Genomic DNA, 19,806 nt, shown 5'->3' with positions numbered 1-19,806 from the left:
ATTCCTTCCCATAAAATGTTGAATAGTAAATAAAGTATTGACTTTTTACTTTGCAGTTGATGTCACACATAATGGAAGTCTCAGGTGTTTTTTTTAATAATGTATGGATAAGTAGGGGTACTTGTTATCCCAGAACTGGATTGACACAGTATACTTGTAGTATCCTTGGAGTACTATTGTTCTCTCCCCCCACCCCAATTTCTAGAGATATCGAGAAGCATAAAGCATTGGCTTACTACAGACAGAAGCAGATAGAAGCATTGGCTTACTACAGATATAGAAAATATATTGTATGTTTGGCCTCTGTGGAAGGAACGAGTTCTGGTCCAAACAGTTATAGAAATAAAGTTTACAGGTGGAACTTGTTATCTGGGGGGTAATGCAGACTTTCATGGGTAACAATGACAGGGCATTAAGGTAACAATGACAAGGCAAATGGAATGGGGGTAGGATTATGTTCCTGGAGGCTAGAAAAATCACTAAAATTGGTGAAGGGGGGGGGAAGGAAAATAAGGTGCCCTAAGGAGCTCTGTGGGTCTCCAGGTGTCCAGGAGTGCCCCCCACAAGTCCCCATCCCCCCCATATCATGTAAGAATGTTTTTGTTTTTTTTAAATGAGCCACAAAATATCTCCTTTCCCAAAATGGTAGCCGAAAATGACCTTGCAGGTCATTTCCAGTCACCCCAACCAGTGTTCTCTCTAATTTTTTTCATCTGTGTGTGGAATGAGTTTTGTTCTGGGCGGGCAGTATCAAGGCAGTGTGTGCACATGTGCATTCAGAGTGGGGCCTTCGTGATTAAATCTGAGCAGAATCTATGTTATCTTTTTGCACTAGAGCAACTTTGTCTGTTGTGCAAGTGCAGCATTTGTTAAGGTGTCAGCCTGTATTTTTATTTGAATAGATTTCTCTCTGTAGTTTGTGCCAAACTGAAAGTGGATTTCCCCCACTGAAGGAGACAGGAAGTCTACTTCCATAGATCAATGGGAGGAATTAACCTAGTCATGGTAGGCAAACTTCCATATTTATTTATTTATTTTATTAGAAACATTTAATATACCGCCCACTCCAAAGACTCTGGGTGGTGTACAAAAACATGCAAAGCAAGACAACATTAAAATTACATTCTGAATTAAAAACTAAAGTAACTAACAAAAAAGAAAAAACCAGATAGGTAAACTACAGGGCAAAAGCCTGGCGAAAAAGAAAAGTCTTCAATAGAGATTTTAAAAATCAGTAAGGAAGGGGCTAAACGAATCTGAAGGGGAAGGGAGTTCCAGAAGTGGGGCAGCAACCGAAAAGGCCCTTTCACAGGTCCTAGCACCCCAAACCTCTCGGAAATCAGGGACTGACATGTTTTCCTTACTCCAAGGAAAAGAAACACTCATGTATTGTAAGCCCAGCATTTCAATCATAGCTCTCGTTATGTTAGCTCAAAGAGTTCGGGGTGCAAAGTAGGAATCCATCATATAATAATAACCACCCAGTTCCACGCTTTGAAATCTTAGCCTTGGATGTGTCTAGCTCGGTGTAAGATCTAATACTTTGCCAATAGAAGCTGATATACTTTCTCTAAAAGAAAAACACAAGCTTTATTTTGTATGTTTTCAAGAAAGAATAGTCCGATGAGCAAAGGATCAGATCCTAAGAGCACTTAATTGGCGGTAGGTCCCATTGAAATCCATTGACTACAAAAAAGTATGTTTAGGATTGAGGGTAGGCAATTCCTAAGACTGTTCTGAAAATGAATGGCTTCCATTAGAACTGACCATAAGAACTAGATTGGACTTCTATTTCGGGAAAGATAATATATACAGGCAAACCTTGTTATTCTTGTGTGTTCTGTTCCTTGCCTACTCCTGCAAGTAATGAAACTGTGAATAACAAGACATTCTGCTTATGGGAAAAGGGGGATTAGGTTCCAGAATGGGGAAAAAAAGGTTTAAAACACGCTAAAAACATCAAAGAAACCCATGAAAATAATATAAACTGTTTATTGTACTGTGCTGCCATGTGCTCAGGAATGCCCCCCAAAATAGTGGGGGAAAGGATTTTTTTAAAATGAAATGAAATGAGCCACAAAATGGTGATGGGAAGTGACCTCCATGGTCACTTCCAGCCCTCTAGGAACCACAGATACATGGGTTTTAACCCTTTAGTATCCGTGGAAAATGAAAAAGGGTGTCAATTAGACACTTGTGAATACGCAGAATCACAAATAGCGGTTTCGCAAATAATGAGGTTCTACTGTCTTGCCATTCCAACACTTACAATTTTATTAATCCAGGAAGTAATGTTTCCCTGATCTCAGTTATTTCTGTAAGTCGCTCTTAAGATTGTAACCAAGACCTAGCCAAGATCACTTAGCTACATTCTTGGGAATGCCTGATGTTGACATATGACATCAAATCAAGCTCATGTCAAGTTTATTAGAAATAGCAGCCTGTCTGATACATGATCAGAGGCCAAATCATGCCATCATAATTTTTGTGATTTGAAAATGTTGTGAAGAAATATGATGTGAAATACGTGTGCTGTTACTTATAGTGTTAAAAATAACAACAAAAGAGTGCTGCACTCCTGAACTTTAAGTAGACACTTCTTAATGTCATTTGTAATTTATTATGGCTGCAACTTATAGATCAGTTGGGCCTTTAGAATGACTTAGCAGCAGATTTTTAAAAGAAGCTAACTGTTTTGATAACAAGACTGAAACTGGTTATAAAACCGTAAAAAATACTCTGGGTAGAAGAAACCTTCCCACTTCTCTCTTGCCCATGAATAAATCTAAGGTGGTTCCTACTGCAGCATGAGTGCAAAGCAAAATAACACCTTTCCAGTATAATTATTTTATTCACATACACGTTGATTTTAACTCATATTATTAATTGGCTAAAGTTTCTTTCAGTGGGTGACAGTCCTAATTTTTATACATGATAATGCTGGTGATCACTCTTGACCTGATCTCTTGTGATGTGTTGGCACTGACAGTGCTACAGAATGGACAAGAGTCTCTCAGAACAATGGCTTGCCTTTTTGCAGGGATGGCCTTAATAAGGGGTACTCATTGGAGGTGCCATCTCCATGAGAGGATAATTTAGTTGGAATGTCTATGTAGAGAATAGCTTAGAATCTCATTTTCTGAAGCAATGGTGTGGGCGGGGGTGGGGGGGAGGAAGAGTATTTGGATGTGATGACCTTGCTGCTGGTACTTTCCTCCTTTTTGTCTTTGCTTTTCAAATTTTATGATACGCTGATCCCTACACCCTATATTCTGTTTCATATGCAAGGTTAAGTTCACTTTTTGTGGAAGGACTCCAGAATTTGGCCGTGTTCATCCCGTTCCCTTTTGATCACTTAGAACAGAAGGACTGACCGGTTTTTTCCTTAGCCCGGATAGAGGATCTGCTTTTGTGTGTCATGGGCATCATTTCGGTTGACACAGCTCTCTCCAGCTTGGAGACATATTGCTGAAAATACCTGCCTGCCATTTTTGTCAGTAAAGGCACAGAACTCTTTAAGGGAAGAAACATGGCTGTCTTTTGAAGGCAGTCTTGCCTGAGAGAGATTGGGGTCAAGCAAGCCTGCACCACTGCTGCACAGTCCTTAGATGAATCATTGCTCACACTAGAAATTGAAGTTGCATCCTGACACATTTTATGAGCCCTGAATTCACCTAGAGAAGTCATGAGTACTGAATAAAAGCCAAGAGCGAAATGTGCCTGTCGAGGGTCAGTTTTTCCTGTCCATTGAGCCATTCTTTAAAGTATGTGGCCTTTAAAGCCTGCAAACAAACTCTTCGTCCTCAGATGAGTCCTCTGCTTCCCCTTCTCGGAAGCCAGCCTGCTATTCTGTGTGTGTTTTATTACAGGCCTAACGAACAAGCTGATTTTATTATTTTAATGGTAGCATTAATAGTCCAGCAGCAAATCCAGAAGAGCCTGATGTACACACACTTGTATCCCTTGGCTATATTTTGTTCAGTGTTGCTTAGAAAGCAATGACATCCAGTTGGGGGTGTGGGAATAATTTAACTGCTGTGTTTCCCATGCCAGGTTTTCAATGGCGTTTTGCAGCACAGCAGTTGAAATGGTGCATAGGAAGTTGCTTTACTGGTATTAGAATGGCTTCCAATGGTGGAAGCCAGTGAGAAAACTTCCACATGATGGTACTCCATGTTGGAGCTGTCATTATTAAAATCTCTTACTGTGGTTAGCCTTGATGGTATGGAGAGTCGTTATACCAGTGCCATGTATTTCTAGTAGCTGGTGGCATGGGGGCTCTGCATGTTCAGGGAGAGCCATTCTGGGCTAACACCTGAAATCTCCCCTTTCCTAATCAGAGAATTGATGTGAAGGGAAAACTCTCATACATACCTAAAGAGTGCAACCTGGTTTTAGCAGTAAACAAAGCAGTAGTTTGTGGTTTTCTATAATTGCTGTTTACACTGTACCCTTGTAGACTGACAGGCTGAAAATGTGACAGGTTTATGACCTAAAAATTGTTGGGACTCCAAAGGCATTGACTCTCAACACCTGTAATTCCTATTGACTACTGGGTACATTAGGTGTAGAGCTGGAGAGTGTAAGACTGCCCCCTTGTTCTCTCTTCTTTCTCTGTCTCTGCTCTAAGTCTCTTGTAACTGGTGCTCTTAGAACATTACTTTCTAGCGGTGTGCAGTTTGATTCACTGTCAAATCTGTTTGGGTTGAATCCGGGGTTATTTGCGAATTCGGCCCCAAATTGAATCACCCTCAAAATAGAGGGCCCGATTTGGGGTCGAGGAGAATCACTCCTGATTCTACCTGAATCAATTCAGATGATTCTAATGCCATTTTGGATAGACCTGTTCTCTGAGGTGGGCTGATGTACCATGTCTGGAGCAGAGGTATGATCTACCCACTGATCCAAGTTGGTAGCTGTTGGCTAGCTTGCCATAGCTGCTGGCTATGGCAAAAAAGCCACCACAACTCCACTAGCATATCAAGTTCTTTTGCCCAAATTAAAAACAACAACACAACCCTGATAAAACAGGCCTGCTTTACAGGATCCTGGCCACCATTGTTCCCTCTAACAGGGATTCCCAGATGATGCTGACTACAACTCCCATAATCCCCAAACAAAAGCCATTGCAGCTGAGGATTCTGGGAGTTGTAGTCAACAACATCTGGGAATCCCTGTTAGAGGGAACACTGGTCTCCACTTAAGTGACATATGTTTTGCTCTAGCATACTTAGCATAAGGTGGGTAGTTCTGTAGGTCCTCTTAAGGCCAACATTTAGGAAATGTCTTATGTCTGCTCTGTATTTCTTTTCTGCAGCTTGCACCCTCTCTTCCATTGCAAGAAGATTTTGTTTACCACTGGAAGGCGATCACCCATTATTACATAGAGGCTTCAGGTAAGGAAATTTATTTGCATCTTCATCACCAAAGTAGGCAGATTTCACTTAAAAGTGATGATCTGGAAAGTAATGAAATCAAGAAGTATATACTTGGTGGGCCTTGCATGATAAACTTCACGGTCACTTTCAAAACATACTTACTGGTGCCAACCCTAGAGATCTGAAACCTTTGGATGTTGTAATTGATTCCTATGACCTTGTTCCTCATTGTGTTCAAATGACAGTTATTTGTAGACAGTTGCATAAGAGGGAACATCAGGCTTGCCACTAGAATATTTATGTGCTTGCATCGTAGCAGTAAAAATGATTTCCAAATTCATCATATAATATTACCATATCTCTACTTGCAAATAGCAAATAAATACAGGATAGACTCGAATGATGTTAATTTATGTCAGTTTAAGAGTAGAATAAGTTTTTACTTTGCATCTCTGATAAATTACCTGTTTCTTTGAATACTACATTACAGCTATGCAAAATACATTCCGAACATGGTGAAAGTGTATAGTTGAGTTTATCTTCTCGAAATGTGTGTGTCAGTAATATATTCAAAAATCCCAATCTTCTTGTTCCTTTCTGTTCATAAAATTAGTGGTTCAGTTCAGCTGTCACATGGAGTCAGGATTTATTCCTGCTTTCTCATGATATACCTTAGCCTTGGGAACATGCGTTCCTTCCCTGCTAATTTAATCACGAAGAAAAGAAGGGATTCTACTACCTGTCCTGGCATAGAACACACCAGAATTTGTCCTGACTTCTGAATCAGGTGATCCTGGCTTATTCAAGCCAGAATTTCTAAATAAACCAGACAATGAAGCTGGAGGAGAAGCATGCATCAGAGGCTAAGGGACAACATGTGAAACCGGGAATCAATCACTTAACTAAAGTAACAATCAAGTTGACTGTCTTTTTCAGTTTGTCCTGTTATATGAGAAAAAGGAGGGAAAGTGAAAATGTGTTTGCAGGTAGAGTATTGAGAACGAAGGCTGTATTTTTAATGGCACCTCTTTCTGCAGATGACAAAGCTCCTGTAACGGATACGAACATTCCGTCCCACCTGGAGCAAATGTTGGATATTTTAGTTCAGGAAGAAAAGGAGAGGGACTTTGGGGAAACGGGGCCTTGCATGGAATATCTGCTACATCACAAGATCTTGGAGACTTTGTACACCCTGGGCAAGGCCGATGTAAGTATGTTAGATTGTCCTACAGCAAATGGTGCCTCTCATATTTTGCTCTTCAACCCAGTATAGCATCCCACCCAGTGATTGTTGCTGGGGTTCTTTTGTTTCCTTTTAGATGGTGAGCCCTTTTGGAGCAGGGAGCTATTTTCTCTTTTCTTTGCTATGATATGTAAACAGGTTCAAGAACTTGTTGAATAGTAGTAGATACATATTGTATATAATATGTTTCTATAAATGTGCATGCTTACTTTTTGCATGTGCTTTTTAAGCATTTGGAATTTTTGTGTACTCATAATTTTCTCCAGAGAGAGAAATGTTGTTGTTTTTAAATTGAACTATGCCTACTGTTTTTCCAAGGTATGGGGAGGGCATCCATCACATGACAAAGGGTTGTCAGGCTCTGCATGCTCTGAGACAGGGCCAATCAAATTCAATCACGTCCTCTATCCCTTCTGCGTCGCCCTATCTTACCCAGTTCTGGTCCTGTCTCTCTCTGTAGACAGTTCTATTTGCCATTAAGTTTTCAAAGCAGTTTACATAGCAAAAGAAATTAAAAAATGGTTCCCTGTTCCAAAGGGGTTTATAATCTAAGCTAAGGGAAACAACAGCCACTAGGAGAGAACTATGCTGGGCTAAATAGAGAGAGTTGCTCTCCCCTACTGATTATAAGAGCACCACTACTTTAAAAGATCTCTGCTCAGTTAGCTGGGGCAATAGGAAATGCTACTGATGTGCTGATAGAAACAGGAGTGTGAGAAGACTGGAGAAAGTGACTAAGGGTAATAGAATCCTTGGAGCTGTGCTAAGCGGGGGGGGGGGGATACTAGCCTTCTACCACTGGAATTGATTGGCTCCTGCCTTGTTTCTTCCAGAAACTGGCAAATGTTTATCAGTTTTTCTCGGTGTATATGAGGGCTAGATTCAGGGTCCTGCAGAAGTTACTGGATCCCACATCTGAAACTGTCTGCCCTGCAGTTGTCCAAATCTGTAGACCCTTTACTGTAATTAGCAGTTTTTATTAGTTCAATTTTTATACTGCCTTTCATAAAGCATCCCAAGGCAGTTTGCAGAAGTTAATATACATACAATACCATTAAAATAATTCAAAATCTTCAAATCAGTTAAACAGTAAAAACCAAAAAAAGCTGAGAGGCCTGACCCTAAGGTCTTTAGTTGTTTTTTAAAAGCAGCCACAGATGTCAAAGAGTGGACATTCATTGGGAGAGCATTCTAGAGCCTGGAGGCAACATGGGGTCATATTTCCCCAGAAGCAACAGATAGGCAGTTTGGGGGTGCTTCTGGATCCAAACCTTTCCCTGGTGTAGCAGGTTGAGGCGGTGGCCAGAGGTGCTTTATATCAGCTTCAGCTGATACGCCATTTCTTGAGATGTATGACCTCGGAACAGTGGTTCTGAGTGGTTCTGCATTCTGAGGCAGTGGCCAGAGGTGCTTTCTATCAGCTGAAGCAGTTGCATCTGTTTCTTGAGATGAATGAACTCAGAACAGTGATACATCTGCTGGTAACTTCCAGACTTGACTACTGCAATGTGCTCTGTGGGGCTGCCTTTTTATGTAGTCTGGAAACTATAGTTGGTACAGAATGCAGCAGCCAGGTTGCACTTGGAGAGATCACATTATTCCTATACTAAAAGAGCTACACTGGCTACCAATAAGTTTCCGGGCAAAATACATGCCCTAAACAGCTTAGGTCCCGTGGGTTTAAGAGACCATCTTCTTGGTTATGAGCCCCAGTGCCCATTGAGATCATCTGGAGAGGTTCATCTGGCTCATCTGGTGGTTACAAAGGAACAGGACTTTTCTGTTGCTGCCCCAAGACTCTGGAATGCGCTTCCTATGGAAATAAGAGCATCCCCATCTCTGACAACTCTAAAGACTTACTTTTCACCCAAATGTTTTAATTGGACTGTGGTTTTAAATTTTTTATTAAAGATTTTTATTTTTAATCTGTTTTATGTGGTTTTGAACACCCAGGGATGCGAAATATACAAATATGAAAAATAAATAAACAACTGAGAAGGCCCTGTCCCACGTGCATGACAGTAGCCTCTCTCAATGTCAGCATGTGGAGTAAAGGCCCCCCTGATGACCTTTTTGGGTGGGCAGAAACCCTTGGGTCCTTGAGGTATCCAGGCCCAATCCATTAAGGGCTTTAACAGGTAATAACCAGCATCTACCATTGGCTCCAGAAACAAATTGGCGACCAATTTGGAGTGCGGCTCTTTCAAAATATGTGTAATATGGTCAGAGAGAGCAGTTGCTGAGAGAATCTTGGCAGCTGCATTCTGCACCAACTGAAGCTTCCAAATATTTTTCAAGGGCAGCCCCACAAAGAGGCTGGGAACTTTTGGGAGCTTTTGGAAAGTTCCCAAAGCGGTTTACAGACATAAATTAATTAAATGGCTGCCTGCCCCCAAAGGGTTCACAATCTAAAAAAGAAATATAAGGCTGACACCAACAACAGCCACTGGAGGGATGTTGTGCTGGGATTGGATAGGACCAGTTGCTCTCCGCCTGCTAAATAAAGAGAATTACCACTTTTAAAAGGTGCCTCTTTGCTCAGTTAGCAGGGGTTAGAGAACCAACAGGGACGTACTCCCCATGTCTAGTGTAGGTTATCCACCAGGGTGACCAAAGTAGTTTCAGTCCCACACTCAGGGTGAAAGGCAGATTGAAAAGGGCCTAGATAATCTGTATCATCTAAGATCCTTTGCGGCTGCATAGATGCCACACGCTCTATCACCTTGCTTAAAAAGAGAAGGTTAGAAACAGGCCAATAGTTGTAGCAGAATCCTCTGGGTTCAAAGTGAGAGATTGACACCAGCAGTTGAGAAAAAGCAGAATTTATTGCTAGCAAAATTGATCTCGGTGGAATAGATTCCTAAGCCTGAGATGCCCATTACATCGTGACTTCAGCTTTTATATCCATTTCAATTACATTCAGTGGATACAATCCTCATTGGTTAGCATCACTTACCGGTAATCGTCATTTTACAATTATTACAATTAGACAATATTCCTCTAACTATAATTGAGCATTCCATCCCCTCCTCCTCCCTCCATACAGCCAAACTATTTCACTCCCTTTTCCAAACGTGTCCTTGAAGGTGTCGTAGCTAGCGCCCTGCTATCTGGAGATATCAGAGAGGCCCCAGCCTGCATTCCACAGTCAACAGAGTTATTGTGCTGTTTGCAGTTTGTAATTAGAGCAGCTTGCAGACCCTATTAACCATTTCTTGACCACAACAAACCTGAGTCTGCCTCATAGTTATCAAAATTGATGGAATCAAGGGAAGGCTTTTTTAGTAGTGGTCTTACCACTGCCTGCTTGAGGCTTGATTGCATCTTGCTTCACTAAGGGAGGGCTGTTTCTAGCCTTCCCTTTTAAAGCAAGGTTATAGAGTGTGCGGTGTCTATACAGCTGTAAAGGGTCTTGGATGATACAGATTATCTATACCCTTTTCAATCTGGCTTTCACCCTGGGTTTGGGACTGTTTGTTTGCCCTGGTGGACAAACAGAAAACAAGCAGAAAACAAAAACTAAGTCCCTCCCACCCTGCTTCCGGTTATTCTTTCCTCCCTGCTTTGGCTTTAGAATGTGATAGCATTGCTCAGTATGGAATAGTGCTTCAGCATAAGGATAACCCCACCTTTGTAACTTCTGCTGCAAGAAGCTGACTTTCTAATGTAGAAAATATGGAGGTGAGTCTCATGATCAGTGAGACCCGCTGGAGGGGGTTCTGTGGGGAGAGCGGGCTTAGCCCACTCTCCCCACAGACGATCAAGGCAGCAGCCCTGGCAGCCGGGTAAGCTGCCCACATGACTGCCAAATCGGCTGCCCACACGACAGCCGGCTCCATCATGGAATCGGCTGCGGGGATTGGGGGCTGCGCAGCCCCCAGAAGTTCCAGGATGCCCTGCGTAAGCACGGGGGGCATCCTGGAGAAACCTCCAGGGCCAGGAGGCTTGTTTCAGCCTCCTGGCGGGGTTCTCCTTATGTGTTGCTGTGGCACAATACACGATCAAATAGACGGGTTTAGCGAAGCATTCATTCCACTAACCTTGTCTAAAGGGAAGACTACCTAAGTGGGTTACCCGCTTTGTGGACACCAGGCTTGCCTGTGAGCCCAGTGGTTCTCACGCTTGCCCAAAAGCAGGCTAGGCTCCTTTAGCCCGCTTTTGCCGATCGTGAGAATCTCCACATGATTTTCGAATGTGTGTGGAGATGTTTCAGTTTCCCTTTCCTGGCAGCTGCCCCCTCCCCAAAGCTGGAGATACTCTGCAGCAATTCCCCATGAGGTATTGGAGATACAGCCAGAAGTAAATATTTGGTCAGCCCTCTGAGCATTGTTGAATCTCTTTGTTTGTCTGTATGGGTCTGTTTGGATCTCAGCCCACGTATCTAATTAGTTTGAAATGCTGCTATGAAGTACATAATGTATATTGCAAAGATCTGACCGGCTTAAGTGATTTGGATCAGCAGTTTATTGTAGAATTAGTCAGATGTTGGATATATTTCATGTACTTGTTGACACATTAATGTTTCCAGGCTCTCACTTTTGTTTACCAGTTTCTATATTCTTTTTGTTGTTTTCTAGTGTCCTCCAGGCATGAAACAGCAGGTTTTGTCTTTTTATACAAAGCTTCTGGGAAGAATACGACAACCTCTTCTCCCACATATAAATGTACACAGGCCTGTGCAGGTACTGAGATCATTAAAGAATTATGAAGATTTTAAAAATTGTATGTTTTTAATTGATTCTCCTTGAATATTGGATATAATAGTACATTTTTGAGATTTTAAGAACTTCTAATAAGCAGTTTTATTATCTTTGAAAACAGAATTCTAAAATATACCCAGAAGTAGCCATTTTTTCTGTGGGTTTTTATTTCTTACAATGTTATTCTTTTTTTCCTTTGGCAGAAATTAATCAGACTTTGTGGTGAAGTCCTGGCAACACCCACAGAAAATGAAGAAATCCAGTTTCTTTGCATAGTGTGTGCAAAGTTGAAACAAAATCCATACTTGGTTAACTTCTTCCTAGAGGTGGGTGAATCACATAACTCACTAATTGGGTTTATGTTACAGAAAAGGCATTCTAAGAATGTTGTTGTAGACTTTGTGCTGACTCTGCCATTTAAGAATTGTATTTCTTGCAAAGGTAAACAGGAGCTTATCTAGGTTCATCAGGACACTACCATAGACCTATACTGATGGTGCACTTTTAACTCAAGCGTACATGGGTCGGTGTTGTTCTTTAAGAAAGGAATTAAGTTCATTGAAGCTCTCTAGGAGTAGTCCTGAATTCTTTTCTGCTGTGATTTCCCCAAATTCCTTTTAGCCCCTCCCTCATTACAGTACATCTGGAGTTTGTATCTGGAAATAACTTGGTTAACTTCCATAGGGTTGCTTCCTAGAGTTGAAGCAGTTGACCTCTTAACTGAAAGGTTGTTGAAGAGAACCCTACTCTGCTAAGTTTCTCATGAACAAAATAGTTCAAGTATGTATTATACTTCCAGTTTTCCCCTTCTTTCAGCTTTTGTTTCAGTGAAAACCAAAGATATGTTAAAGCACTTAAAAATCTATCAAATTGTCATAACTGAGCACAAAATCATTTTCTTTGTTTTCTTTTGCTGTATGAGGCACAGATGTTAGGTAAAATATAGTTTTGCTAGCTAGACATATCAGTCAATCAGTTTCTTATCTTCTCTTTCCTCAGTTTTGCCCATCTGTCTTAAGAGAATTGCAAGCCCCCTAGTCTAAGACAGGCAATTTCTGTGATAAGTGCAGAATCCAATACATCTTAGCACTAAGGGAATGTAAAATAGAAGTAGTAATTACAGGATCCAGCCCTGCAGGACTGCAATTTCAGGGTTGCCTTTCTTCATCAAGACGTTGCTGGAGAACACTCATGTCAGTATGGAGAGGGAGGCAGTACTGACTGCAGTGTAATCTCAGTGGATGCTAATTGAGACCCTGGAGAATTTGGATCCGGGAGCTTTGATTTGGTAGTCCCTGAAGACCAGTTGTTTGGGCTTCCTGGAGGCATCTAGAAGGCCACTGGGGGAAACAGGATGTTGGACCAGCTATGCTGCTCTTATGTTCTTTATCCAGGTAGGAGAGCTAGTCTTGTGGTAACAAACATGAATTGTCCCCTTTGCTAAGTAGGATCTTCCCTGGTTTGCATTTGAGTGGGAGACTGCATGTGTGAGCACTGTGAGACTCTTTAGGGGATGGGGCCACTCCGGAAAGAGCATCTGCATGAAGAAGTTTACAAATTTCCTCCCTGGCATCTTCAAGATGGGCTGAGAGAGACTCCTGTTTGCACCCTTGGAGAAGCCGTTGCCAGCCTTTGCAGGCAATACTGAACCAAATTGACCTGTGGTCTGATTCAGTATAAGACAGCTTCCTATGTTCCTATGCTAGCTTCATCACAGTTAGTGTGATTTGCTGGTGGCGGGCGGGCAGTAGGTGTTGATTGGTTCCTACTGTCTTACCAGCAAATCACACCCACTGTAATGTACAGGATGTTGTGTGAAGCCAAGGTTTAACCATCGGAACCCATCCAGTGTGCCAAACCATGTATCCTTCAATGCAGATTGTGGTGGCTCTGGTGCAGTCTTTTGTAGCATTTCCTCCCGACAGCCTTAGCAAAATGCAGCATGTGCCTCTAATTAAACAAGTCAGCAGCTGGAAAGAGGACAGAGTTTTGTGTCATTGTTTTGCATTACATGGTAACGTTTTATATGAAGCTTGGTGTACTCTTGGCAAAATTTGGCAATGCTTTTTTCTATTTTACTTTTTTCTTTCTAAGAAAATCTTTAGTGAAAAGGCAAGGGCCATGTAACAAGTGATAGAAGTTACATGGGAATCCTTGCAGTCGAGTGAATTTAAAAACAGTTTTATTTTCTACCAGCTACTGGATCATGAGCAACCAGATTCTGCAAAGACTTTACATAGTGGTCTGTGTGCCTTATTGGTGGTGTTTAGGCATCCAGCTGTATCATTTACAGATCTGGACTGTGATCCGTTGCATTCATAAGGAATGGATTCTGTGCCTGAGCAGGGACCTCGTGGGTAGACTGACTAGAAAGTGATGCCCACTCTGCCCTGCACATACTCTGTGCTTCCGTTGAAATCGACAGTTGGGGGCACCATTTTCTCATTTTTCTATTTGACCGCCAAAGCATCAACACCTTGTTGCTGAACCCTCGGACTATCTAGAAACAAACAAAAAGAAAGAGAGATACTGATTTATTGGATTTTATTGACTATAGGACTGTTTTGAGACCATTCTTGGCTTAATGGATTGGATTGGTAAAACGACATTTAAGAGATATGTAGAATGCCATGCACAGCTACCATCTACGGACTATCATGACTCCTGTTTGCTGTGTTTGGGAGAACGGCACAACACTGCAGCATGTAAAGTTTACAGCTTATTTTCTAAACTGACAATGAAGAACTGAGGTCTTCGCTTTCGTGTGGTGCTGTATGATGAGGCGTTACAGCCGCCAGCACCAAGACCAGGCTACCCCTCAACATCAAGAACGCGATCAGGCTCAATGTTGAGCACGCAGGGATCTGCGAGAGTGTAGTCTAAAACCACTGCAGAGGGAGCAGAGCCCGTTTTTTAAAGACCAAAGGAGGTCTCAAAGTCAGCTCACCATCACAAGGATAAGAAACGCAAACACTCCTCTGACGAGGAAAGTGAATCTCCGCCCCAGAAGAAGCACTGTAGCAAAGCAAGGGGGTGAGACACACCTTCCCCAACTGCAGTGCAAATGTTTAGCCCATCTTCAGAAACAGGAGATACTCAGTCAACATTGAGGCATCAATGTTTGACAATGGAGTCGATGTTGAAGGCTCCAATTTCAGCATCCACCGCTACCAAGATTGTGGACCAAATGACAGCATCAACATCGACTTTGATGTCAACATAGATGTCGATGCAGCCTTCTGCATTTACAACAAAAGCTATGGCTTCGCCTTTAGTAGCAGTACCACCTAGAAGGCTGCTCCATTTGTCTCCAGCACAAACACCAGTGTAATCACCTTCTACTACCCAACATGAGAATATGAGGGGTGGGGGAATGAATAGAATTTTTGGATCTTGCAACAGAGCATAGACAAGATGATGCTGTATCTTTAGACCAAAACACTGCTACTTTATTACTGGCAAAGTTGGAATCTTCAACAAGTACCTTTTCGGGTTCGACTGTGCATGGATTCCTTAGTACTGGCCTTATCATTGAACAAGATGTCAAGGAGGTGCCAGTGTCACATCCAAAAACTTTGTCAATGTTGCCACTACACAGCACTACAGCAACATTTTCAATCAGTGTTCTCTCTAAGAAATATTCCCAGTTGTTGTTGACTACAACTCCCAGCATCCCCAGCTGTAGTAGCCTTTGCTTGGGAATTATGGGAGTTGTAGTCAACAACTTCTGAGAATACCTGTTAGAGGCAACACTGTCTGCAATGCCTTTTCGGATTATGTCTCCCTTACGTGTACCAGAGCATGTGGTAATGTGTACTGTCCTTGTACTATCGAGACCAATGACACCAGCTACAATGACATCAGCTTTTACACTTCTCAAAAACAAACAAACAAAAACACCCCATTCTACAAACTTATACTTATGGACAGATCACTGATGTGTAGGATTAACATCAGTCTTATTAGAGCAGGGAGACTGGGGGTAAATAACTATCTTCAAGGTGCTTGCCTATAGCCTGCAAGCACCCACTAGAATTCTGGTGCCTGAGTGAACTGCCTCTTTGCCTCATTTAAAACACCAGAAGTTTAAGGCAAAAAACAGGCTTTTGAGAACAAAAGATACATAAGAGGTGAGAACTCACTTGCATTTGTAAACTTGTTTCTTTTCATCCAGGCCAAGCCTGCCCTTGAGCGATAAATGGATGTGTTTGTGCATAGAGGTTGGCTTGTGAAACAGGACTCTGTGGGCACCAGGAGTCGAAATCGAGTTGATGGCATACGTTACCTTTTTTTGAAAAGAGGAGTCCATAGCAAGCTTGTTACTGTATTTAAGAATCTTACCTCTTATGATGGGTGTTTCACTGGAACATTAACTTCTTATTCAACTGTGGATTATTCATTTGTGGATTTCTCTCTATCTATTACAAGCTCAAGTGTTCGGGATTAGTTTATCTTGCTCAGTTTTCACAAAGATCTTAAGTACATAGAATCTGGAGTGATGCTTTTTGTGTAGATGAGAAGCAGACCTATGGAAAGGAATTTCATGAGGATTAATAGCATTTGCTAGAACCGATTTTTTATCTGAATGGTACTTAGAATTTATTTTCCATAGTGACATTGCTGCAGTGATCATTGTAAGCTGCATAAGGGAGAATTCTGTATTAAGGAAGCCTAATTCTGACATACAGGTTTAAGTCTGTTTGTATACATTGGTTTTGGACATACCAGGCAAGTCGGAAATAATAGTCATGGCAGAAGTCTTATCTGTCAGCATAAGGCCGTGGTTCCAAACCTGGGGTCCTGCAGAGGTTGTTGAACTACAACTCCCATCAGCCCCAGCTGCAGTTTATTGTGGTTGGGGATGATGGGAGTTGTAGTTCAGCAACATCTGGACACACCCAGATTGGCAACCACTGGTATAAAGTATTAAAACTTTATGGTGATGGGAAGCTGCTCCCAGCTTTCTGCTAGCTTCTGAGCTTTCATCAGATACTGCTTATCCCTTTTCATGTTCTTTTTCTGGAGTCATGCCTAGTCACTGCTTTAAAAGCTGTGATTTGGGGGATGCAGATTCCCATGCTAGATAGCAGATTCTATACCTGTGATGTTCCAGAAGTGTGGAATATACACAATCTGCTGCATTTCTCAGTGTATTCCTTTTGCTTTTGAATAATTATCCCTCTGCATGAGACATCACTGTGTCACTGATTTGGTTGTCTTTAAAACAGTTTGAAGTGAAAATACATGAGAGATGTTGTAACAAATAGAGGATTTAAGCCCAGCTTTTGTCTCAAAGCAAGCCTACATGGGGGAAAGAAAAATGCTGCATCATTCTCTCCATGTTTGCTCAACATAGGCTGTTCCTTTAAAACCTAAATTGCTCCTTTGGTAGTCCAATCACTGCCACCATGCCCACTTTTTAACAGAGTTTACTCCACCCCACCAGTGTGGGCAAAATTCCAGGGAAACTCTCCTTTACCAATGGAAAAATACAGAAAACCTTCCATGTGCAGCCTACACGTGAAGAGAAAACTTGGTAGTGTGAGTTGCTGAGCAATCAACATAGAGACACGTTTGCACCAGAGTAAAAACCCCTTTTCCCGAGTCAAAAATCCACTCAGCCAGGTAAAATACAGGAACAAAAAGAAAAAACTTTATTCACAATAATACAGACTGCTTCAGTCTGAGGCTCTCTCAGCTTTAAGTTACAGGTTAGAAGAAATACTTAGAACTTCACAGATTACTTCCAAAGATCACTCCAGCTGGTATTTGGAGTGGCACACTTTAAAACCATGATTACCCAGTTGCAAGGATAATTCAACAAGTACCCCCAGGTGCAAGAAACCTTGAAAAGCAACTTTATAGGGTACGGAGACTTCTGCAAAGCCCTGGTTGAATAAAAGGGCTCAGGTTCAGTTCTTCTTGGTTATGTTACAGATAAAAACACAATAAACCAATTGTAAGGATTTGCAAAAGCACGATATCAAAAGAAATCTAACACAGGCTACTTAACACACAGTTCCCTGGCTAAACTTCCCCAAAGCCAAAGTCCTGGCTTCCCTCCTGAACTCACCAAATCCATGATAGAGACTTCAGGCTCCTGTAGAGCTCCTACATTGGTTGCCACCCTTGCCAGGCCAGGGACAACCTGTTGTTCACTCTGCCTGTCTCCAACTGAGAACAAAGAACCCCCTTCACTTCCTGCCTCCAGGAACCGCCCACCGTGTGCTGAGTGGCTGATCCCTAGAGGTCACTTCTGATTCACTCTTTAGGGGCGGGGAGGGCTGATCACCACAGATGTATTTTTTAAAGTCTAAATTCTATTGTTACAAAGAATACCTCAACCCAATTGAAGATTTCTTTTCTATTTTTTCTTAACTTGAACAGCATACTGAAGGGATGCTTTCCACATGCTATTTGCTGCTGATCTTAGTTGCTTTTCTAATAGCAGCAAACTGTAACCTTCTTCTTCCTATTCCCAGTGGTCTGGTAGTGAAGTTGCTTGGTGATGTTCTTGAATCTGAAAATATAGAACCTATTTCATTAAACTTTCCTATTAGGTAAATCAAGATCCTGTCCTACACACTTCCAGGAGGCAGGTGAGCAGGTGGGCTTCAGAACTGTGCATGACAAACCAGTGAATCTCGGCCATTTTCTAAGCTTGATGCATCTACTGACATTTGTCTTTTTCTTTTTGCAGAGCACTAACCTTTAATGTGAAGAGTAGATTCCAGTCTGTAGCCACCATTTTGAAGTGGCCAACAGCCCTTAACTCTGAGAAAACACTGAACAGCTTGGAGCTGGGCAAGCTCAGGCTGCTCCAGCTTCCAGTCTGTTTCTAGGCCTGCTCCTTTAGGTCCATGTTGTGCTTTCCAGCCAGTAGCCTTGTCGTCCTTTCCCCAGTATTTGAGGGAAGTAATGGAAGAACTATCTATGATAATCCCATAATCTACTGCATTCAGTCTAGTTGAAAGCCAAGAAGGAGTTAAGTCTAGCCCATTTGTAAATGAGGCACAATATTTATATAGATGGAATGCTCCTGAACTCACTATTACTTCTCCCATCTTCCCCTTCTGTTCCCTTGCACAACACTGAGTCATACATTAGGAATTATCTGTGTGCGGTGAATACAAACCTAAATATATTCAACACCTATGAATTAATTTTCTATGATGCATGGAGCGTTGCATGGTCTTCCAGCATGTGTTGGGAAGAAAAGTTTAAGTCAGACCATAAAGCATTGCTCAAGGATAGTTATGTGTGCATTTGATGTTTATGCAAGCTTATTTTAATAGATGAGTGGTATTCTATTGACTGTAATAAAGTATTGTGTGAGATCTGTTAATTGATCTTCAAGGATAATGAACTGTATACACACTTCATTTTTTCCTACTGTAGTGACTGATGCTTTCAATCGTTATGCTCACTGGCCATTCTGAAGGTCTCTCTAAACACCTGAAGCAGATTAATAGGCAGGAGTATGATTCTCCCACTTAAAGAAGGTGAAGCAAGAAACCTGAAGCCCTTGGGAAAGGTTCACATGATTTTGTTTTAGTGGCAAGTGCTCAGTAATAGATTTCATGGGAGGGAAGATACAGAGTTACAATTTTGTCTTTTAATAGATTTCCTGAGAATAACTGCAGGTTCTGGGAACACCTTTTGCTTATCTTAGAGGCATGATTCTTAAAAGCATGATTAGATTAGAATCTGAAACTTTGTTTTCAGAACCACAGAGATAAGGTGGATTGAGGTCTTGACCTGAAAATCCACATTTTCTGTTGAATGTGCTGATGTCGAAAGGTTACCTACATATAGAAAATGTAACATTCATACTGAAGATCGAAAAAATCAAATCACATCAATTTACTCTGGTGGCTTGATAGAATAAGGAAAGGCCATTACTTTGCAGGCCTTTTGGAGTGTCTAAAGATTGGTTTAGTTTAAAAGACAGATGTTGAAGAGGCGTTCTAGTCATTGGGTTCTATGTGATCTCTTAATCATTTTGTGCAGCCTGTAATTGGTGTTAATTCAACCCACATAAGGTATCTTCAGCTTTTTCTTTTCTGTGGAATGGAGAACAGCAAAAGCAAAGCCTACATGTAGAGTTCTGTGTGGTCATTGGTCTAGATTTGGCCTTGTTGTGCTACTATCCTTGCTCCCATTTTGGAGGAGAGCATATGTAAGATCTCCATAATTGATTATAGAATTTGAGGGAGATTTGTGGAGGCTGTACATTTGTCAAATGGATGTATGTGTTTTGGGCCAGTTCAGATGTCTTATAGAACCATGATGAAAACCTGGTTCTACGTGAGGCCTCAAGTCTCAGCAGTGCACAGTCCTTCCCACTCCTGCCCTTGCAAGCCTCCCAAGAATTTTACTTCCAATTTAGGTCATTAAAAAAAAATTTAAGATTGGTTGTCACATTTGAGATGACCGGTCTTGTTTTTTCTAACCAAATTGCTTGGAATAAACCTAGATATTTAAA

The 19,806-nt window shown here is 41.6% G+C and overlaps 1 protein-coding gene across 5 annotated transcripts in view; it reads left to right on the top strand.

Moving 5' to 3' along the window:
- FHIP2A (FHF complex subunit HOOK interacting protein 2A) overlaps positions 1-19,806 on the top strand; it is a 69,961-nt gene that overhangs the window by 7,900 nt on the left and 42,255 nt on the right. For 3 of the 5 annotated variants that reach the window (XR_008319027.1, XM_053306926.1, XM_053306928.1), the window contains exons 2-6: positions 5,318-5,396; positions 6,416-6,585; positions 11,199-11,303; positions 11,525-11,647; positions 17,882-17,920. Coding sequence is in view for 4 of the 5 variants with exons in the window: in XM_053306926.1 (XP_053162901.1) it covers positions 5,318-5,396; positions 6,416-6,585; positions 11,199-11,303; positions 11,525-11,647; positions 17,882-17,920 (516 nt within the window). In the remaining variant the exon portion in view is untranslated. The remainder of the gene's footprint in view (positions 1-5,317; positions 5,397-6,415; positions 6,586-11,198; positions 11,304-11,524; positions 11,648-17,881; positions 17,921-19,806) is intronic. The other 2 variants (XM_053306927.1, XM_053306929.1) reach the window with 1 other exon arrangement.

Source organism: Hemicordylus capensis, chromosome 3, assembly GCF_027244095.1.
Source record: "Hemicordylus capensis ecotype Gifberg chromosome 3, rHemCap1.1.pri, whole genome shotgun sequence".
In the NCBI taxonomy this organism is placed as follows: domain Eukaryota; kingdom Metazoa; phylum Chordata; class Lepidosauria; order Squamata; family Cordylidae; genus Hemicordylus; species Hemicordylus capensis.
Note: the sequence above shows the minus strand (reverse complement) of the source record. Positions and strands in the feature narration are given on the sequence as shown.